Here is a 23,746-nt window from a genome sequence, read left to right as displayed (position 1 = left end):
ACCACCGACTGGGCTGTTAAAAGCCCAGTCGGCGGCACAGTGGGGGCCCGGGGCTAAGGCAGGCTCCCTGTGGCTCCTGGAAGTGGCCACCAGGTCCCTGCGCATGGGCAGCCAGGGAGGTTCCGCACGCTGTCAGCACCCCGAGTGCCGGCTAAGCAGCTCCCATTGGCTGCTCCCGCGACCAGTGATATTAACAGGAACAGGAAGCAGGGAGAGAAGAAACCAGGCAGAGTGCAGTAAAGAAGCCAAGCAGGCTGCATTAAGTAGGAGCAGTTGCTCCCTGAATACAAGCCTAAACTGATGCAGAGACTTGGGTGTGGAGAGTAAATTTGGGAGCCTGAGTCTGAGGCCTGATGAAATTATTATTGTAGCGATTCCTGGAATGAGGATCTGTTTGTTGTAATGATTCCTGGGCTGAAGCCTTATTAAGAGGGATATAGCCTTTAGTTAATGTGTGTTGACTTCTCCTGGCCTTAGGCTGCTAAACTTATAGCTATTGCTGCTCCACTTGGGGAAATTAAGTTGTGGCACACCTGTAGTGCTCTGGGATTGCCTGCAGTGCTCTGGGATTGCCTGCACATTTACAGGACCAGCAACTAGAGGACGTTCTGAGGTCATAGATGAATAACCACTGTTCCCTTTTTGGAAGGGTGGAAGACCCACGGTTGCTATTCTCGGGACCTTGTCTAACCAGAGCTGTCTCTTTATTCAGAAACAGATTCCTATCTTCACCACCATGGAAAGATATTTCCAAGGTACAAGAGAGAGGAAGATAGAGGCTTTGAGATTAAAAAGAGGGAAGAAGTTAGTCCCACAGAAAAAAGAGAGACTAGAATCTCTCATTTAAAAAAAAACAACTCAGATCTTCTTCCTTAACAAATAGCAGTGAGTCAAAGTGGTGGGAGAAGGACTGAGGAAATACATCTAGCATATACGTCTGGAACTGCCAACGGTAGAATAATTTTTAAAACTTTGGGACCAATGCTATGGTGCTTACTACGAGAGTGAACAGACTGTAATAACTAAATTTCCCCTTATAATCAATGAGATCATTTGTATGAGTAATGGGACTTCTAACCCCCCTGTTCAGCAAACTATCCCTCTTCAACTAGGTACGTAAGCACATGCTTAAATTCTACTGACTTCAGTTTGACAAAAGCACATGTTTAAAGTTAAGCATATACTTATGTGCTATGCTGAATCATGGATTCAATAAAGAAGAGCTGTAAGGTTTGATCCTTTACTTTTATACTGGTAGAAAGTTTACATCTCAAACTACATACTTTAAGTATGACAACTAAACAAGTACAGTGCGTGGCAGTAGTCCAAAGCTCAGGTTCTGGAGTGCATGATAATGCCATAAAAAGGGTGCAAGTATTTGTAATACTTATCTAATTTTGTTCATGTATTACTTTTTCCTCTGTATTTGAAAAAATATCCACATTTCCCCAGACCGGATCACAGCTAGTTACACCAGAGTTAAGCCTGAAATTATGAAAAGCACTGAATTGATTAGATTGATCGTATGATGATTTTGAATTTGTATCCTAGTCTGTTAGCCAAATCTATTTAAAATCAAGGTTTCAAGGGAAAGTTAAAAATAGACTTAGCTCCAGACTGGACTACTGTCAATGTATCCTTGACTTGACCTTTTAAAACACTAACATATCTCTAACCCTGCCCTTGTTCTCCAGCAAAACAAATACAGAGGGAAGTAAATTAATGCTAGAGCTCTATGACTGCAGTGGAACTATAGAGTTCCCACTTAATCTACAGGCTCAACAGGGCAATAAAGATTCAGGGCCCCAATCATATGGATGCCCTCCAGCTGCATGAGAAACTTCCACTGAGGACTACCTTCCAGCCTCTCCACATAACCAGGGCAGAACTAGTAGCCATGCTGACATTGGCTATCTACCTATTTATCCCTCTAGGAGGTCTTTATAACCCCCATCACTGTGTTATCTAACCTTATGTGGTAGCAACCGTGGTTCAGAGCTGTACTTGTTGTGCTGCTGAGGGAAGGCACAGCTAATGCTGAACTCTGACAACTCTTACTTCCCATCACTTTCCTTGCAGTCTGTCACAGCTTAGGGTCAAAGAACGCCATTGGTAAGAGTTTGCGCCAACTCTTGTTTTATCCATGTTTTACACCTGGTTTCTGGGTCCTCACATATACTTTGCACAGGGGAGCCTTACATACCCTCTACTCTCTGTAGAGTGTATCCAGAGAGCAAGGAACATTCTGCTTAGCTGCTCTCCCCCTCTGGTTGGCATTTTCTGAGAATTTGGTTCTCTCCACACCACACATCTGTGTGTGGTATGCAATTAGATATGCCTCTGTAAAGTCTGGATTGGAACTTTCCAACTCAGCCCTACATAAAGGGCTGAACTCTAACAATGATTCTGGATAGCCCGCATGCCCCATTATATGGGAAGCCTGTCCAGCCAGTTACTTATCAGAGCATCTGGAAGCCAACCTCACATCTAAGGCTTTTGATTACTGCAAACCACAGCATGTGCAACAGGAAAGAGCACTTGTCCCTGGCTTACAACCCCAGAATGATGTGGAAGCTGAGCCCTGGAGAGAACCTGGCCCATACCATACCCTGGGCCCTACCAAATTCATATCCATGAAAAACACCTCACGGACTGTGAAATCTGGTGTGTCCCTCCCCATGAAATCTAGTCTTTTATGTGCTTTTACCCTATACTATACAGATTTAATGAGAAACCAGCGTTTCTCAAACTGGGGGTCCTGACCCAAAAGAGAGTTGTGGGGGTGGGGGAGGGGAGGGATGTCACAAGGTTATTTTAGGGTGGTCACGGTACTGCCACCCTTACTTTTGTGCTGCCTTCAGAGCCGGGTGGCCGGAGAGTGACGGCTGTTGGCTGGGTGCCCAGCTCTGAAGGCAGCGTCCCACCAGCAGTAGTGCAGAAGTAAGGGTGGCAATACCATACCTTGCCACCCTTACTTCTGTGCTGCTGCTGGCGGTGGCTCTGCCTTCAGAGGTGGGCTCTCGGCCAGCAGCCGTCACTCTCCGGCCACCCAGCTCTGAAGGCAGCGCTGTCACCAGCACCAGCACAGAAGTAAGGGTAGCAGTACCACAACCCCCTTACAATAACCTTGAGACCCCTCTGCTCCCCCCCACCTCCCACACATAACTCCTTTTTGGGTCAGGACCCCTATAATTACAACACCCCCCGTGAAATTTCAGATTTAAATAGCTGAAATCATGAAATTTACAATTTTTAAAATCCTCTGACTGTGAAATTTACCAAAATGGACCCTGAATTTGATAGCACCCTACTCATAAAGCCTGTCCTGGGCAAGTTCTCTAAAGGGAAGGTGCATTGAACTTCTCTTTTTCCCCCTTACATGCCCAGTTTCATCCCTGGAGGAAGTAGGTACAGCTCTCATTGCCATCAGAGTTGCACTAGTTTATCCAAGGGCTGATTTTGGCCACAATGGGCCAAAATCTACTCTGACTTGCATCAATATAAATCCAGATGAATTACTTCAGATTTACATCAGTGTAATTGAGGGCAGAATACAGCCCAGTGGTACTGTACCTACATTACTATTGCTGAGGTTTCTATATCTCATCCCTTTGCATATTCCTGGATCAGCAGATATAGTAACTCATGTATGCAGAATTACATGGGAAGGGCATTAAGAAAGTAATTAGAACTTTTATTATGATTTTGTAAAATACAGCAACAGGATTCATTTAATCAATGCTTGAGGTATCCTCCTGTATTCACCTCTGTATTAGGAAGTCTGAAATTATCAGCAAAACACTTCCGTGTTTGTGAGCTATAACACAGCACCACATTATAGGCTGCAATGAACAAAGAAGTCAGTCACTAAGGCTTCAGATACTCTGTAATGGCTGAGTTACCTGTTTGGTTTCACAGACAGAAAATTTGGGGTTTTGTCAACATTGGAACTTCGTCAGCAAAACTTTTGTCATTCAGAGGTGTTAAAAAAACACACACACCCCGACCCCCTCTAACAACAAACATTTTATCGACAAAAAGCGCTGGTGTGAATAGTGTTTTGTTGGCAGGAGAACTCTCTGCCAACTGCTCATTGGGGGTGGAAGTTTTTTGTCAGCGGGAGAGCTCTCTCCTGCCGACAAACAGCAGCTACACGGTGTGCCTTTTAGTGGCACGGCTGTAGCAGCACAGCTGTGTCACTAAAAGGTGGGTAGTGTAGACAAAGCCTTAATCGCATTCCTAAATACCACGGTCACAGAGCATTATTATGCAGAGTGCCTTGGAAAGTGTATTTTACAAGACACAAAGGTGATTTGTGCTTGAGTGTCTGCACGTATCATTGATCGGGCACATCTTCATAGGAACATAAGAACAGCCATACTGGGTCAGACCAAAGGTCCATCCAGCCCAGTATCCTGTCTACCGACAGTGGCCAGTACCAGGTGCCCCAGAGGGAGTGAACCTAACAGGTAATGAGCAAGTGATCTCTCTCCTGCTATCCATTTCCACCCTCTGACAGAGGCTAGGGACACCATTCCTTACCCGTCCTGGCTAATACCCATTAACAGACTTAACCTCCATGAATTTATCTAGTTCTCTTTTAAACCCTGTTATAGTCCTAGCTTTCACAACCTCCTCAAGCAAGGAGTTCCATGGGTTGATTGTGCGCTGTGTGAAGAACTTCCTTTTATTTGTTTTAAACCTGCTGCCCATTAATTTCATTTGGTGGCCCCTAGTTCTTATATTATGGGAACAAGTAAATAACTTTTCCTTATTCACTTTCTCTACACCACTCATGATTTTATAGACCTCTATCATATCCCCCCTTAGTCTCCTCTTTTCCAAGCTGAAAAGCCCTAGCCTCTTTAATCTCTCCTCATATGAGACCCATTCCAAACCCCTAATCATTTTAGTTGCCCTTTTCTGAACTTTTTCTTTTTCTTCCCCCTGGGCAAAATGTGTTGGTGATGGTTTACTTATCCATTCATCTTCACTGCTATTTCAAAAGTTACAACTCTTGGAAAGAGTAACAACTTTAGGGACAAGTCCTAAAAGGAACTGAGCATCTGCATTCCAAGTCAGTAGCATCAAAGGGAAGTTACAGGTGCCCAGCACCTCTCAGGAGTGGGTGCAAAGATGAAATAACAACTTTTTGAAGATTGCCAAACCGAGATTAAAGTTGGCTCATCTAGAGATGCAGTATTGTAGCGCTTGCTTGTTATCAGTAAGAATTGCAACTCACATGGTATGATTTAACTTTGCTGTCTAGAGATTTACATAGTGTATCAGAATGTTTATAAGATGACGCTTTTGAAGATGGTGACTGGAATGATGTAAATATGAATTGCTGCCTCTTTTTACCCACCCCTTACAAATAAAATGACTCATCTCAAAGGAATATCCTCCTTAAATGTTTTAAATAAATAAATGGTGACTAGTGTTATTACTGTAGGTCACGTATTCTAATTGACACCCAACTCTTTACTTCTATTTCCTTTAACAAAAGTTATTTTTCCATGGGTTCTAACGATACCGATTATTCCAGCGAGATCATGTGTGTTAGCACAGCAGACAGTGACACACAACTATGGAACCAAACCAATGCCACACATCAGAGCAGGTTCTAGGCATAAGCAGACTAAGCAATTGCTTAGGGCTCTGAGCAGCTCAAGGGGGCCCCATTCACCTTTTATTATGTGTTGGGGGGGGAATATTTCTGCTTACAGCCCCCAGTGGGCTAGTACCGCTTCTGCCACACATGGGCAGGAAGAAGAAAACTATTGAGCTTGAAAAAGCTGCTTTTTGGGAAAATGATCAAACAGATAAATATTCAAAGAACGGGCCATGCCATTTTGATCACTGTGGGTGAAATTCATCCCTCCTTCCACAGACAAAACCCAAGGACATGAGCTTTGGGTGGGAGAGTTGGGAGAACAGAATTCATCTCTAAAATCACAGGCCATGAAGTGGGTTGCAGCACATCCTCTCCACATCCACCTTCCCAAACTAGGAGCTGCAAGAGTGGCTGCTATCCTACAGAGCCCCCTATACCGGGATTCTCAGACACTAGTTCTGCATGACTGTGGGTCCACTGTAGGGCCCCCCAGCCTCTCCCAGCAGCTTTCTCCTCAGTTGCCTCTTCTCAGCTAGTACAGAGCCCCCCCATTCAATCACACACAAGGGATGTGGACAGGGGTGAAAGCAACTTAAGGGACTTACCGGTACACAGGGCTGGGGTCCTGAACAAGGTGTGTGTGTGGGGGGCTTGGGCAGAAGGGGTAGGGCCTCGGGAGGAAGGGGCGGGGCCTTTAAATCCCCGGGCCCTTTAAATCACTGCTGGAACCCGAGGGCTCCCGGCTGCCGCTGCTATCCTGGGGCTCTGGCGGTGATTTAAAGGGCCCAGGGCTCCGGCCGCCACTCTTGCCGGTACACCGTACCAGACCATACCAGCTTACTTTCACCTCTGGAGTGGGTATCTCATCCTGCTTCCATAGATGTGAATTCCAAAAAATCCAACCAGGAATATCATCCTCTACTTACTCTGTGCTGGTGCTCAGCACAGGTCCTTGAACAAATCAGATTCAATGAGATTTTTGGCATGCCCTCCTCTACATGATACCTGTAGCACGGTAATGTGAAAATTGTAAAGATCAACCTACTTAGGTTTAGACATTAATCCAAAACTAGAATATGGCTTTGTTCTTTAGCTTTTTGAAATACCCCATCCCTTTCATTTATCCTTGTTTTCTTTGGTGGGGATAGAGGAATTTTTTCATAACCATTTCATAGGTTTGAGTAGCACTGTGTGAAACATTACTAGTCAGCAAAGCCATCTGATGAAACATACTTCCAAAGCATGATGTCATTTCAAAGTGTCAAACGATGAATGCACTTCACATCTTTTTTCTCCGTTTGAAGATAAGATCAGTAGTCAGTATATAAATGCATATCCCGTACTATAAGAAGATATTTGATTATTAGTTAAAAATAAAGATGGTCCAGAGACACAAACTTTATGTCCAGCGCTTTCTCCAAATTTTTCCAACGTCTTAGTATGACTGGATCCAGGGTTTTGAATCAGCCTATTTTAAAATGACAAGGCCATCCACAAATTTTGGATCCAAATCAGGATCTGAACTTTCTTACAATTTGTGTCTATTCAGATCTGTTTCAAGCCATAAGTGGTACTCACCTTAAGGTGTATTCCAACTTTTTGGTGTGATAAACAATTCAAATACACCACAAAGTTGGTCCTATACATCAACAACCACTACAGCCACAGGATGGAGAAACAAATAAGCGGAGCCGGTCAAAAAAAAATTCACTGAAATTTTGAATTTTCAAAAAACGCATCAACCCCTAGTAATACAAAACTACAAAAATGTAAAAAAGTTTTGAAAAGTGTCTGAAGCAATGCTACTGCCACTGGTGTCACTGTTTGCTAAGGCGAATTATAGACCAATGTACCTGCATCATGACAAGTCTGAGATGGAATGGACATGGAAAGAATGCTCAGTGGATGAAGATCACACACCAGCGGTGAAATCCTGACTCCACTGAAGTCAATGGCAAAATTCCCATTGGCTTCGGTGGAGCCAGGATTTCACCCCAGATGCATTACACTGTACTGCATAGCACATGTTTTACACTTAGAGTCATGGGCAGTGGGTGAACCCCTCATTCACAGAGGCTAGCCCTCTGCCCCCCCCACCCGAGGCCCCAGCCTTACTCCCCCTCACACAACTGAGGCCCCGCCTCTAACCCACTCCCCCTCGCCTGGAGCCAGAATAGCCCCGAGACTCCGACTGTGGCCTGAACTGCCCTGAGTTGCTGGCCAGCCTGAGCCCTAAGCTCCGGGTCATGGGCCCAAGCTGAGCCCCCACTGGCTTCTGGGGAGAAGTGGAGTAAGGACGGGGACTTGGGGTGGAGTGTGGGCAGGGCCACGGCTTGGGTTTGGGGAGGTTTAGCATTCCCTGGCCTATTATACCCGACGCCCATGCATAGAGTAATCGATTCTTTCCATTTAGGTCATAAAATAAGGTCAGTGTATTTGAGACTAACTACTCAACTGGTTTTAACTATATTCAGATTCCCTTTCCATCCCTTCCTTCAAGCACCATGCTGTAAATCTACCACTGGGGCGGGGTGAATTTTTTCAGACTAAGAGCTTATTTGATGAAAAATACAGTTTTGATCAGCCCAAGACTATTTGTGAATCTGACACGAATAGTTTCAGCCTTTCACAAAATGGTTGGAGGAGGAAGAGGGGTGGTGATAGAGGTGGTGCTGGTGGTGCTGGTTGCTGTGTCTCCTTCCCTTTCTCTCTCCCCAGTACCCCAAATAATATTTAGCCCAGTGGTGAGGGCACTGAGAGAAAGGGAAGGAGACCTAGGTTCAAATTCACACTCTGGAACAGACCCAAAACAGGCTTTCTCAATTCACCAAAAATGCTGAAATATTTCAGATTTGGTTCAACCCAAAGCATTTTTTTTTTTAAATTTCAGAACTGCCATGGAACTGAAAAATCAATTATTTGCCCAGCTCAAGCTCTCACTTTCTGTCACAAATGAAACATCACCAGCTGCATCACAATAGATCTGGTGTGAATGTACTGGTAAAGGCTTGCAGGGAGGATTTTGGATGATGATTTAACATGTTCTACATTTCTTATTATGAGGTGTTGGTGCTTAAAATTAAAACAGCAATTAGAAGCTATTGGAAACTTACTTGTTCCAGAGAACTTTTCCTTCCAGAGTCTGCATCTCACCAAGTATAGCCAGAAGAAGTGAAGACTTCCCACAGCCAACTTGACCCACAATCATTGTCATCTGACCTATAATAATCATAAACCAAATAAAGGAGAACCAAATGATAGAACACTAATCCCGTTAAAAATTAAAAATAGCTTGCTGCAGTTGTTGCTACCCTTTATATTCTGTGAATGGAAATTTCGCGTGTATCCACCTGTGAGCTAATTTTGAAAGAAAAGGTTCAGGCATACAGTATCTCCATGATGTAAGTGTAATGTATAAACCTACTGGAATATATATATTAAAAAAACAACACCGAGTGATTTATTGAGAGACCGATCTTGGGAACCAAAGTTTTATAGTAATAATTATTAAAATTAATAACAATACCCCAAGTTTCCTATGTGGGTTTGCCTTGCCAAATTGTGTGTGGGGGGGGAGAGGGGATTTTAACACCTCTGGCACTTTTTAATAACTACCATTTTGTGTGATTAGCCTGTTTAAAATTCCTCTCAGTACTAGCCTTAGATATGCTGTTGTCTGTTTTTTTTATATACACATGCACTGATGGCCAAGTAGACCTATTTTTTTGAAACTTGCAATTTTTTTCATTATTAGCCATATGTTTCAAACAAACACAAGGAAGTGCTTCTTCACATAATGAACAGTTACCCTGTGGAATTCATTGCCAGCGGATATTGTGATGGCCAAAACTATAACTGAGTTCAAAAAGGAATTAGGTAAGTTCATGGAGGGTAGGTCCATCAGTGTCTATTAGCCAAGATGGTCAGGGATGCAATCCCATGCTCTGGGTGTCCCAATGCCACTGACTGTCAGATGTTGGGACTGGACGATAAGGGATGGATCACTTGATGATTGCCCTGGTCTATTCATTTCCTTTGAATCATCTGGCATTGGCCACTGTTAGAACACAAGATACTGGGCTAGATGGATCATTGGTCTGACCCAGTGTGGACATTTTTATTTCTATCCATTATTTTTTCGTTCTTTGGAGTTATGATATAGTTCCATGAACTAGATTTCTTAACCTTTTACATCCTTCTCTTTATATTTCTTGAGGTAACACACACACCTTCTAGGTGTGGTGTTCTGTCCCACCTAGTGGCACCAAGACCACTTAGAGAGCAATTAATGAGTCTGCTCTACAGTGCTGGCTAACAAGCAATTGGTTTTTAGCTCATCCAGTACAGGCGCATGCACTAAGCTCCAGAGGTCCTAGGTTCAATCCTGCACGCTGACAACTGGGGGCTGTCGGTGTTACCTTGACATCAATCTGTTCACGTTTATTTTTTGGGTGGAGTAGTGGGGGCACACAACCTAACTTGTTCCAAGATGGACCTTGATAAATTTATTAATGTGATCATATGACAAAGTTGCCTGTGATGGCAGGAGACTGGACTCGATGACCCACGAGGTCCCTTCCAATCCTATGTTTCTTTGGGCTTTGGACTATGTATGCAAGGAATGGTCATTACAGCAAATACACAGTTTCACATGGTTAGCATTTAAGGTGCACATTAATCCTACCTGTTGGGATCCTGATGTTTATATTGGATAATGTGGCTAAGCCACTTCCCCATGAAAAATATCCATTGGTAACCTACAAAATAATTTCATATATTAGAAGTGCAAACACCTCAATAAATAATTTACAATTGTTAGTTCTGGATTAAAAGGAAAAGATCACTTTAAAAAATGTGATAAAACATATTCAAGTATGGTCCCATGAAAAAGTGCAAGTCAAATAAAGGGAGATGGCAAAACAACGCAAAGATTATGAAGGAAAAACAACTCGTGCATATATTATATGAACATCCCTTTATTAAAGGGACAGTCTCCAGGTAAAACTCATGGGTCCAATCACCTCTTGCAGAGAAAAATCCATGCAGCATTATATCAAGGGAAGAGATGGAGCACACAGAGTATAAACAGGATACTCACAAGGTTTATAGAGGACAAAAAAAAGTAGACACTGGGGCCATATTTTGCCTTTGGATTTGTACACTCCCTTTGAAGTTAACAGTGCTATGGGCTATTCTCCCTCACCCAAGAAGGGCATCCATAGGCAGAACTTGGATCAAAGGGCGTGTTTGAAACCTGTGCATCTATTTAGTCTGAATCTAGTCAGAACCTGTGGGAACAGTTAGTGCATGTTCAGACAAAAACTTTACCCACATCAGCAATGAATATGAAAAATGACCTTATGGTACAAAAGCTTTGAGTCTGGGAGTGGGCTAGCAGGGGGAACTAAAAGAAGAACCTATAGTATATTTGATCATGTGGTTCTTGTTCTTTCAGAATCACAATATCACTTGCTACTGAGAAAAAATAGAGGCATTAAAGGGAACTGATGATTTCCAGCAAATAGCCTGTTGTAAGTGTATTTTGAGCACACTTTTATCCAAGTATTTTACACCTGATCTTGCAGTGAAAGATTTGCTTTTGGAAGGACTGCAGGATTTGGGCACTTTGTTACCAGTTTACTCCAGATCATGAGGCTCCCCTCCATGTGAAGAATGAATCCATGAATTCAAACTACCTTGATTGCAATATCATCTGTCTCAAAGGGACGTGGCTGTCTCCTCGGCGGCTGCTCATAGCTGTCCAGCTGATGCCTTAAGGGCTGTTTCCTGTTTATGGCTTTGGTATGCTACATGAAAAAGCACAGAAAGAAGAGAAGTTGAAATTCTCATAAGATGACAACATTCAGGTTCCTTTGAAACAAAATAGCCTGTTCCCTTCCCTCCTACCAATCTAGGTCAAGAGAAGAACATGTGAATAGTAACAGGGCATTTCAACATGTGTTGTAACAAAGGGCTGGGCAGGGGGGGGTGGGGATCAATCCAAGATACGCAACTTCAGCTACGCTATTCGCGAAGTATCTTGGATCGAATTACCTGGGGTCCAGACGGCGCAGGATCAATGGCCGCGGCTCCCCCGTCGACTGCACTACCGCCGCTCGCTCTGGTGGAGTTCTGGAGTCGACGGTGAGCGCGTTTGGGGATCAATATATCACGTCTTAACGAGACGCGATATATCGATCCTGGATAAATCGATACGGCGGGTAGTGAAGAAGTACCCAAAGGCACAACACTGTGAGGAGCTAAGTGTCTCTCACAAGGGGCTGAATGCCCTCAACTGCCTCTGAAGTCAGTGGAGCCTCTTCAAATCCCCCCATTTTTTATACTATCTAATTTAAACTTCTTGTCAGCATCTGCAGTGCTCTACATAATTCTGCCCCATCCCTCCTTATCCTTCTTTGTTAAATTCAGTGTTGCTCCTGGTCCTCTTCAAATCTACTGAGCATCACCCTCCCATTTGTCAGCTTAGCTTCTCAGTCACCTCTGTAACTTCTTCCACATGACCATTTAGGCATGGTACAACCTTCCTGAGCTTGTCCGCAAAGCTCCTACTCTGTTTCAGTCCCTCTTAAAGACCCACTTTTGCTGGGCTGCTTACAGAGAATCAATCTGACTTCTACATACATTGCTTATTCTTTCCTCTCCCTCCCCCCCATAATTTTTGTCTGTCTTTAGATTGTGAGCTCCTCGAAGCAGTGACTGACCCTACTTGAATGTCTGGAAAGAATCTGGCACATCATGGGTGGTAAAGTAAAGAAAGAATGCAATACTTGTAACAATATGAAGGCTACATGGGATATTTAGAACAATAAACTAAAACTGAGAGGGCCAAGTCTGAATGCTACATCAATCAAGTCATTTCTTAATGTTTTTCTTTTTTATTAATGCTTAAGTAAGAGCAGGGACCTGCCCTGCTGTAAAAACACATAATGTCCTGAGGAGCTCACACCCTAAACAGGCAAGATAGGCAAAGGATAGAAAGAAACTGGAAGCACAGAGAGATAAAATGACTTCCCCAAGTCAGACAGTTGGTGAGTGGCAAAGCCAGGCTCAAAACCCAGGTCTCCTGAGTCCCAGGTCAGCAGCCACTCCAGTTGGCCATGCTGTCTCCCACTTTTTGAGCCGCCGTGTCAGAAAAGAGAACTTACAAGTCCTGTATGCTTCTTACAGGATTCATAGGTCAGAGAGCTTTCTGCACTTCTCCAGCTGTCATCTCCAATCTCATCACTTATGAGAAATTCATTCAGCTTCTGTACGCTTAAAAAAAAAAAAGATAATGAGTGAATGCCAGATTTCCTTGGGTAAACTCGTAATGATCTGTGCTCCGATCACCAGATCAGAATACTCAAACTTCATGATTGCATGGACTACCTCCACTCCCTTTTGGATTGCATAGCAGCCTTGTGGCAATTATTTGCATGGAAAAAAGAACCGTATGAAAGTAGTTAATGCATTTTCAAACTTTATTTTATTGCAATAAGAGCAACTGGAAATGAGGAGAAGAGCTGACACCATGTGACTAACCAGCTCTCTGCAATCCACCAGCAAGAACTCTGTGGCTTGCAGAACGCATGCTATTCTTGCTATGTTATTCTTTAAAAAAAAAATCTGCATAGTTACTCATTAGCCTTTTGGGGCTGCCTCAGTCTTCACTTCACCCCAGGGGCATGGAGCAAAGGGGAAAGCCCAACAAACTAGTGAGAGAAGCGTGGCTATGAAAAGCCCTTTACAGTATATCCAAATCCAGAGTTTATCACCACACAGTGTGACAGGAGCCTCTTCAACAGGCAGTGGGAAGAAGCCAACTCCATAAGGAATGGACACACTAATCAATGTAACTCTTATTATGCGAATGCACTAAAGGAACATGCAATGACATTAACCTACTGCCTTAGAAGGCATGGGTCAAAGATTTATTTCAGCCACAGTCAAAAACTCTTCTGCCACCAGAGCTATGCTAATTCTTAAAGTGAAATAACTGGTCTGGCCAAAGTATAAGCACTTATTCATATTAGGGACAAGCGCTTAATCCTACCAATTTATATGATTGATGATGGGGGAGTGGCCAAGCACACATTCCTCGTGCCTCTGCACTTGGGAGTTTCTAGGTTCATGGGAGAAAGATGATAGGAAATACATTTTCCAATGGATGAGGTTTGTTTTGGCAAATAGGGTCTTTCAATAACGTCCTTTGCGGTGGCTAAGGATAGTAAATGAAACACACACACCATGGGGATATTAGGACAGCACTAAACATAGCACAGAGGGAGGAGGAGTGATGGGGAGGCTAGAGTGATTTATAAAGGGGCATGAGATTTTCCATGAGTCCGAAATCATTTTAAACCCAGGAAAAACCTCTGATGTGTCCCTGCTCCCTCTTCAACAAAAACAAAACACGGATTATTTAATTTGTTAGTGAACCAAGTGCTGGTGAATGGTGAGGGAGGGCTCAGAAGACTAATGTCCTGGGGTTTGTTGTTTGTTATTATTGTTATCCACCAAACAGAGGCAGCAGCAACAATACAATACTTTGCCAGAGTGCCTCAACCTAGACTTGGAGGGACTATGTATGAGGGTGGGAAGTTTAGCTCAGTTTTCAGATCCTGTCAGTGCATGGCATCTCTGTCAGCAAGGGTGTCAATTTGTGCCAGCTGTGGTGGTAGTTTTATGATACGTACACCTGCGTAACTACAATTCCTTTCACACAGGCCACTGCAGAATCAACAGAGGACAATACATTTCAGTCTCTTAACCAGCAAACTAGAGAGGAATTGCTCAGTCACCCACCACTAGGGGCGCTGTTTTGTCAGGCTATATATTTTGGGAAATGTCATACTTGAATCATGGCAAAGTTTGATAAAATCACAGATTTTGTGACTTCTATGATTTTCCACTAGTGCTTCTCCCTGTAGCGCATATGGCAATTTCCTGTTATATCCTGGACAAACCTCATTGAATTAAGTTAAACATATCCCCACAGTATGCCAACATTTGTATTGAATTAAGTTTAACTATTTTAGGAGTTCTTTGTATTAAAAATGCAAATGTTTATGTATTATTGTGGGATTGTATGTAATGCCTCTATGGGGAAGACATGGCTAATATAATGAGAAGTGTTATGAGCTTCAAAGGACTATTTGAAACAATGGGTTGGACAAGAATGAACTTTTCAAGTTAAGTGGGTTTCCCAGGAAATCTCTAGGAGTTGTTTGCAAATGTACCCCTTGGTTATGCAAGAACTCAGCCTTTTGAATCTTCACCCTGAGGAGGGGACCTTTGTCTGCTGATAACCAGTTAAATGAGGACAAGATCAGAGGGCCAAAGTGTATAAAGGAGTAACCCACAGATTCATGGGAGCGCTTGTTCTGAGCCAATGCCGTCAGGAACTTGTAAGCACAGAGAAACAGTCTGGTGGGATATGAAGGGCTGACTCCTACTGGAGCCCTTGTTGGAACTGGGGTGATTTCTGGTAAGCTTATTCGCATGTTTGTAGGTTCTTTTTAATATATTTTCTCTGTAATGCTTTCATCTCCAGAATAAATGTTCTTGCTTTGAAAAAGCTGTGTTACCTTGTAACTGTGGGCAATTACACTGCTTATAGCTTCTGAGAAGAAAAGCAAGGCAGGCCTGCTTAGGCTGTCTGACTTATTGGGGAATTCACAGTGTAGGTAGGGAACTGTGCAGCCTGGAAATACCCTGGTCAGGAGGGAGTAACACACATATCTCCGCCCAAGAGAGATGACAGCTGCCTGTAGAGCCGGAAGCCTGAGAGTGGGTGCCCTTGGTGGACCATAGAGGGGGAAATACAGGTGCAGTTGCCCTGAACTGTTACACTCCCTCTCCTTCCACCTTCCCCACTGTTCTTCCATGCTACTCTATAACCCCACCAAGGCTTCTCCAGGCAGTCTGGCAGGCCAAGCCTCCCTCTCCTCCATCTCTTTCCTGTAATTTGGGAGTGGGAACCCAGAGTGCAGCCTCAGCATCACAATCCCCTCAAAAAGCAACAAAGAGTCCTGTGGCACCTTATAGACTAATAGACGTATTGGAGCATAAGCTTTCATGGGTGAATACCCACTTCGTCAGATGAATACCCACTGCGTCTTACGAAGTAGGTATTCACCCATGAAAGCTTATGCTCCAATATGTCTGTTAGTCTATAAGGTGCCACCGGACTCTTTGTTGTTTTTTACAGATCCAGACTAACACGGCTACCCCTCTGATACTTGACAATCTCCTCAAAGTCACAACCTTTTCACAGAACTCAGAGCAGACACAAGTGCATCGTTCCCTGATGAGCTATCCAATTCCTTGGTGCCCACTTTGGGTCTGATTCTCCTCTCATACCAGTGTACATCAGGAGTGACTCCACTGCTATCCCTGGTGTAACATTAATGATTAGAATGGCTTTCCAGATGAACTATTGCCCCTTGTTCATGCCAATGGTCCTTTCCAAAAAGAGACCCAGTGTTATGGACAGGGCCAGCTCTAGGTTTTTTGCCTCTCCAAGCTCCAAGAGTGCAACTGTGGCTGGAATGCTGCCCCTGGTATGGTGCCGCCCCAAGCACGTGCTTGCTTTGCTGGTGCCTAGAGCCGGTCCTGGGTATGGATAGAATTCCATCATAAAGCACAGTCACTATTCCACCCCTTGCGTTGGGAAGAAATAGGAGTAGGCTGCTCTCCCTGATGTCAAGGGCCAGACCTGTTAGATAGCCATCACTTTGTTTACCCCCCAGCTTCTCCCTCTCTTCCCCTTCTAGTGTTGCTAGCCATCTGGGAGTAATTGTGGCTGACCAGTGCATGATGGGTGAGGCTAGGAAGGAAGATATGAGCTACAATCCAAGTCAGGACAGTCTGGCCTGGAGTAAGGACTTCAAGATTTGCCTCAATAATAATTTTCCAGCCATTAACTTTATTGACCATTTCCTTGTTCTCATATGATGCAGTAAAATGGAGTGTCTGGTCTTTTTTCTTTATGCCTTTTCATCATTTTGAATAATCAAGTTAAGTCCCCTTCATCCTGTCTCTTTCTCATAGACTCATAGACTCTAAGGTCAGAAGGGACCATTATGATCATCTAGTCTGACCTCCCGCATGATGCAGGCCACAAAAGCTGACCCACCCACTCCTGGAATAATTCCCTCCCTTGACTCAGCTGTTGAAGTCCCCAAATCATGATCTAGAGACTTTAAATCTCAGAGAATCCTCCAGCAAGCGACCCCTGCCCCATGCTGCAGAGGAAGGCGAAAAACCTCCAGGGCCTCTGCCAATCTACCCTGGAGGAAAATTCCTTCCCAACCCCAAATATGGCGATCAGCTGAACCCCGAGCATGCGGGCAAGATTCTCTAGCCAGACCCTCTGGAAAAAGTTCTCTGTAGTAACTTTTAATATCCCATCATTGACTGTTGTTATTTCTCAGAGAAGTATAAAGAGATCTCTTTAATATAAGAACATAAAAATGGCCATACTGGGTCAGATCAATGGTCCATCTAGCCCAGTATCCTGTCTTCTGTCAGTGGCCTATACTAGAAGCTTCAGAGGGAATGAACAAAACAGGGCAATTATCCTCTGTCATCCAATCCCAGCACCTGGCAGTCAGAGGTTTAGGAACACACAGAGCATGGGGTTGCATCTCTGACCGTCTTGGCTAATAGCCACTGATGGAGCCATCTTTCATGAACTTATCTAATTATTTTTTGAACTCAGTTACACTTTTGGCCTTCACAACATCCCCTCACAATTAGCTCCATGGGTTGACTGTGTGTTGTGTGAAGAAGTACTTCCTTCTGTTAGTTTTAAACCTGCTGCCTATTTTCATCAGGTGACCCCTGGTTCTTGTGTTATGTGAAAGGGTAAATAATACTTCCTTATTCACGTTATCCACAATGTTCATGATTTTATAGACCTCTATCATATCCCCTTCTAATCATCTCTTTTCCAAGCTTAAAAGTCCCAGTCTTTTCAATCTTTCCTCATACAGAAGATGTTATATCCCTAATAATTTTTGTTGCCCTTCTCTGAACCTTTTCCATTTCTAATACATCTTTTTTGAGATGGGGCAACCAGAACTGCATGCAGTATTCAAGGTGTAGGCATACCACGGCTTTATACAGTGGCATTATATCTTTTCTTATTATTATCTATCCCTTTCCTAATGGTTTCTTACATTCTGTTAGCTTTTTTGATTGCTGCTGCACATTGAGCAGATGTTTTCAGAGAACTATCCACAGTGACTCCAAGATTTCTTTCGTGAGTGGTAACAGATAATTTAGATCCCATCTTTTTTGTATGTATAGTTGGGATTATGTTTTCTAATGTGCATTACTTTGGATTTATCAACACTAAATTTCATCTGCCATTTTGTCACCCAATCACCCAGTTTTGTGAGATTCTTTTGTAACTCTTTGCAGTCTGCTTTGGACTTAACTACCTTCAGTAATATTGTATCATCTGCAAATTTTGCCACCTCACTGTTTACCCCCTTTTCCAGATCATTTATGACTATGTTGAACAGTACTGGTCCCAGTACAGCCCCTTGGGGGACCCTGCTATTTACCTCTCTCCATTTCAAAAACTGACCATTTATTCCTACCCTTTATTTCCTGTCTTTTAACCAGTTATTGATCCACGAGAGGACCTTCCCTCTTACCCCATGACTGCTTACTTTGCTTAAGAGCTTTTGGTGAGGAATCTTGTCAAAGGCTTTCTGAAAGTCCAAGTACACTACATCCACTGGATCACCCTTGTCCACATGCTTGTTGACCCCCCAAAGAATTTAAATAGATTGGTGAGGCATGATTTCCCTTTACTAAAGCCATGTTGACTCTTCCCCAACAAAGCATGTTAATATATATATGTCTGATAATTCTGTTCTTTATTATAGTTTCAACCATACCTTATAACGGCCTTGACTGCAAATCTAACCACGGTGGAGAGCAGGAACAGCGGTGTGACCAGGATGTGAAACAACGACAGTGATGCAAAGGCCTGGTATGGCTGCAGTGTCGCCTCATTTTGATATTCATAGGTCACAAAGGTCTGTCACATCAAAACAAGGGAATATTAGTGAAAAGGATGTCAGGCTACACAGGCTGGCTCAAAACAGGGGGAAAAACACCTATCGAAATATTTTGCCTGAGTAGAGGCTGAGTACAAACTGAATAAGGACCTCAATGTTTGGTGTATAAACATTTCTTACTGCCCAGCATGAAGGGTAAAGGTATTTCCCCAGTGCATTAGTCATGAAATTCATTTTTGTGCAAAAGGCTAGTGCAAACTTATGTCCCACTTAAGTCCAAACATGACTTATTTTGATGATTTAAATTGTCTAGGCCTTGTACTGGGCCCAGAGTAAATTTCACCCATAGACAATGGAACAGCAACACCCCAAAATACAAAGCCCAAAATAAGACTTATTCTCAAAACTAGTCTGTCCCCTTCCAGTTTAGCCACATTTTGATATTCTGTTTGGTTTCTGCGGAAGACTGAAATTAACGTTGCTTTTTGTTTGCTTCCCTTTTCACAAGTCCAAATCTCAGGTGTTGTAAATTGGGAATTGAGTTTGTTAGTGTAATACTGCTAGGCAGCCAGCAGGGACATACTAATTTACATATTGTTTCTGTGAAAAGTAGGCCCTATATAAACAATGACAATGTTTTTAATTTCTTTTCAGATAAAGGGGAAAAATATTTTCTTACTGCAAGAACAGCTGCTATTGGGATGGCTGCATTCATAAAAACTGTTGAAAGAAATAAAATATGCATTGGACTATTTGAACTGTACAAAAATGATCTTAATATTATTTTTCAATACTTTATACCAAACCCAAGCATAATCAGTTAAATAATATGTTAGTTGAGGACTTCAACCTCAAATGTTTCCTATCCATTAAAACTCCCAAAGGAAAACTCCTTAGCAGGAAGAAATTTCCTTCCATGTCTGACTTAGGTCTTAAATACACAAACAAACGAACCAAGAAATGTTATAGTTTCTACATTTTAGTGAATTGAAATAAAATATTTTCATATGAACTGCAGAATTATAATGTATCACAGCCAAAAATTTCTTTGAAAGAACAATTTACTACAAATATTGGGGCCATTTCCCTCAACCCTACCTCATTACAAGGAATGTAATTTATTTTAGTTCCTAACTTATGTCTGTCCCAATCACACCTGCTGATGTTATCTCAGTACTTATTAATGTAAAATCTCATAACTAAGGTTGCAAAAAACCTTTTACAAGTTAAACAATAACAGTAACAAAATCCACCAAACAATGTCAAGCTTCCTGTTGTGTTATTTGTCATGTCTTTTATTTTCCATCTTGTTTCATAACAAAATAGCCACTACCATAAGTACAGGCATCTTGCTTCAACTGAAGTCTCAAAAGCAATTTACTATTGAGAGATAAATACATATCTAAGAGTTATGTTACAAACAATACTGCCCCTAGAACAGAATTACTTACTGGAAAGAGATGTGTAAAGTGCAAAGGTTTTGAGACTTATGAGCTCCTTGGTTCTTGTTTCCTCTACGCTAGTGCAAAATATGTGCTCCCAGGCATACAACTTTAACAACTTAATGCCTTTCAAGATCTCATTGGTTTTCTTTAATCTCTCAGTAGAATAATCCTTTACATTAAAAAAGTAAGAAATTACAAATTACAAAATTAATATTTTTAAATTATTTTTTATTAAGAATGCTTTTTTCTATTACTTTTGTTCTAAAATTAGCCAAAGTATTGCAACTGGGTTTACTAATGACCTAGTATATACCTCTAAGTACTATACATTCGGAAATAATATACAATTTCATGTTCCTTGACGATTTTAGAGACTTTAAAGTCATGAGAAGAAAATAAAAGTGATTCTGCATTGAAAAAAGTCAAAACTAATATATCTTGGGGAAAATAACCTGAAACCTATGTATCTAAATGGAGAACGAAACCTGGAGTGATAATACTGAAGAAGAAAAAAGATGGACAATTGGTAATGAACAAAAAATTACATTTGAGTTTGCAATGTGGTATTGCCTCAAAAAGACCAGTTTTGGACTGCGTACAGAAGATTCACATAATATGTGCTTATTTTATTGATTTATTTCAGTAATAGCCCCTCATCTGCAATATTGTGTTCATCTGTTTTGGGCACACTATTACCAAAATACATTAACAAGCTGGGAGGAATTCAGAGAAGAACAAGACAGATCAAAGGGGTGGAGGGAATAATGTCGGAAAAAAGTATAAAAGATAGATCCTCAGCCAGTGTAAATTGGCATAATTCCACTGGGGTCAATCAAACTGAGGATCAGGCCCAGATATGTTTAGCTTGGCTAACTGACAATTAAGATATGAGGGGGAGATGGTAACAGTCTAGGCATTAAGAAAATTTAAAATTAGGATAAATTTCCAGTCGATGAGCTTCATTAGACTGTAGAATCGTTTCCCATTGATGGAGAGTGTGCAATAGGGACTGATCCAATCTGAGTACAGAGGTTATTCAGAAATGCAAGAGACTTTTGGGTGGAGTGTTATACAGTAGTTGATGTGATCTATTTCAAAAGGACTTATTCACATGATTTAATATTTCATTTCTATATTTTATTATTTTTATTAATTGCTGACATTCCATACAGTACATCATTTGAATTAGAAAACAATAGGCTCCATGGCATCTAAAGGATAGATAGTCAGAGAAATGATCAAGCTACTCAGATGGGGTGAAATTCATCTCTGTAAAAAGGGTCAGCACAAGGTGCATATACCACTTTATGCCCAAGTTCAGTACAGTATTTAAGCATGTGCTTAAATGTTTTGCTGACAAGGGATGAAGTGCTGAATCAGGACCTAGCCCCAGATCCTCAAAAGGTATTTAGGCTCCTAACTTCCACTGATTTTCATACAAGTTAAGATCCTAAATACATTTGAGGACCAGGGCCTAAGTCCTTATTTTCAAGGCTTAAGAAAGACCTGAGTAGTTCATAAGCTTTGTGCTGGCCCGCAGCGCAGGAGTGAATTTCTTCCATGCAAATTTAACTCATCAATAAATGGTCTCATGAGTGCCTATCTTGTTAAGGAACTCCCCATTCTGTAGAACTTCAATCACAATACAGAAGTATTCTGCTAAAAGTTAGATATTTCTTTCTCCTTCCTTTCCCCAACGCGTTCACTGAACATGCCTTTGATGTCATTGTTATAGGTGAATATTGGAGGAGAGGGTATTCAAATGATCAGAACTCTAGTAATCAGGAACGTCAGCAAGAATGTAACTCTGTGTATTGGTAACAGCAGCTAAAGAGTGTAATATATATTGTATTTAATGCACCTCTTAAAAAACAGTTGAAAATGTTACCATTGTACAGTTTCCATTGTATTACATTGAAATTATTTGTTGGCAGCCCAAAAATAAATAAAAATTTAAAAGTCAAAATTAATTATGTGGTTCATTTAATTAATAATAAACATTCCCAAAAGATAGTTCTTAGTTTCCTATAAGTAATAATACTTTGTTCTTCTATAGCACCTTTCATCTGAGGATCACAAATAACTTTGCAAACAACTTGTGAAGTAGGCAAATATTACTACCCTTATTTTACAGATCTGGAAACTGAGGGACAAAAAAGTTAAATGGCTTACCCAAATTTACACAGCAAATTATTTGAAAAACCAGGAATAGAATCCAGAACTCCCGATTCCTGGTTCTCTGCTTTAACTACTGGACCACAGGCATCACTAAAATAAATTACTTACAAGAGTGCTCTTCTGCGCCTCAGCCAACTTTGTAGCTATGAAATACTGTATTGGAGCGAGCAATACAATAACAGCAGCACCAACCAATGCACTTACTCGAAGTAAGTTATACAGTAGGATCACGCCCATTATGATCTAAGGAGGAAAAAGGCACATAGGAAAAGGAATACATTTCAGGACCCCTACAAGACAGCAATGCGAAAAAAATCCTCTCAGACTATATAGTGAAATAATACATAGAATTTGCATGAATTTAAATAAAACCTCACTTATAATTGACTTCAGAAGTTAAGTTTTGAAATTCTAGGGAAAGTTTCTACAAACCTTTATTATCATTATTTATTTGTATTGTGGTAGCACCTACCTACCCAAGACATGGACAAGGACTCCAATGTGATAGGTGCTGTACAAACACAGAATGAAAAGATAGTGTCTGCCCCAAAGAGTCAAGCATGCAGTAACATATTAGTGACATATTAGCTCTGGAGTTGGTGGGCTTCAGACGCGACTGGCCAGGGGCTGGGCGCAGCGTGCGTGCTGCTGGGTCCCTGCAGCAGGCCCGGGCTCGGGAGGTTCGGGCCCGGGCGCCAGAGCTGCAGCCGCAGCTGCTGAGCTTGGCCATTGGCCGCTTCCTCCCCCCTCGGCAGTGGGAGCTGCAGCAGCGGCTGCTCCCGAGTCCTGCTGCCCAGGGGGGGAGAACAGTCGCCGCCTGGCCCCGCGGGCCGCCCCCCTACTCTCTCTACCGCCCGACTGAGTCCTGCCTGCACTGGGACCAGGCCGGACTCTCACTCACCCCAGCCTTGTGCTCCCCCTGCGTCTCCCGGGCCTCCTTCCAGAGCTTGTGGGGCGGGGGGGGGAGGGGCGCAAGCACTTCCGGGCTCCGGAGCATTTCCTTGTTTGTCCAGTGTCCCGACCATACATCGGTCGGGACGTGGGACAAACAAGGAAATATCGGGACGTCTGGTCACCGTACATACAATTAGCCTGAGAGCAACCAGCAGTTTAATTAACAAAGACCAACTGAAAAAACCTTCATATGGTAACCCCTTTTGGACAATTCTAAGCCAGCCTGGATTTGAAGCAGTGATTTATAGGTGAAAATGTCTATATAGTTACTAATCCCTTATGCCAGGGATGGGCAACCTTGGCACGTGGCCCGCAGGGGTAAACACCCTGGCGGGCCAGGCCGGTTTGTTTACCTGCCGTGTCTGCAGGTTCGGCCGATTGCACCTCCCACTGGCTGCAGTTCACCGCTCCAGGCCAATGGGGGCTGCAAGAAGCGGCACAGGCCGAGGGATGTGCTGGCCGCTGCTTCCCACCGCCCCCATTGGCCTGGGACAGCGAACCGCGGCCAGTGGGAGCCACGG

At 42.6% G+C, this 23,746-nt stretch overlaps 1 protein-coding gene across 3 annotated transcripts in view; it reads right to left on the bottom strand.

Moving 5' to 3' along the window:
• Window positions 1-23,746, bottom strand: part of ABCC9 (ATP binding cassette subfamily C member 9) — a 123,794-nt gene that overhangs the window by 55,692 nt on the left and 44,356 nt on the right. For all 3 annotated transcript variants that reach the window (XM_034782678.1, XM_034782670.1, XM_034782687.1), the window contains exons 11-18: window positions 22,380-22,514; window positions 20,100-20,262; window positions 19,328-19,368; window positions 18,526-18,668; window positions 12,781-12,889; window positions 11,311-11,421; window positions 10,299-10,371; window positions 8,728-8,833 (exon numbers count right to left, since the gene is read on the bottom strand). In XM_034782678.1, the coding sequence (XP_034638569.1) occupies window positions 8,728-8,833; window positions 10,299-10,371; window positions 11,311-11,421; window positions 12,781-12,889; window positions 18,526-18,668; window positions 19,328-19,368; window positions 20,100-20,262; window positions 22,380-22,514 (881 nt within the window). The remainder of the gene's footprint in view (window positions 1-8,727; window positions 8,834-10,298; window positions 10,372-11,310; window positions 11,422-12,780; window positions 12,890-18,525; window positions 18,669-19,327; window positions 19,369-20,099; window positions 20,263-22,379; window positions 22,515-23,746) is intronic.

Source organism: Trachemys scripta, chromosome 1 (genome assembly GCF_013100865.1).
Source record: "Trachemys scripta elegans isolate TJP31775 chromosome 1, CAS_Tse_1.0, whole genome shotgun sequence".
NCBI classification, from domain to species: domain Eukaryota; kingdom Metazoa; phylum Chordata; order Testudines; family Emydidae; genus Trachemys; species Trachemys scripta.
Note: the sequence above shows the minus strand (reverse complement) of the source record. Positions and strands in the feature narration are given on the sequence as shown.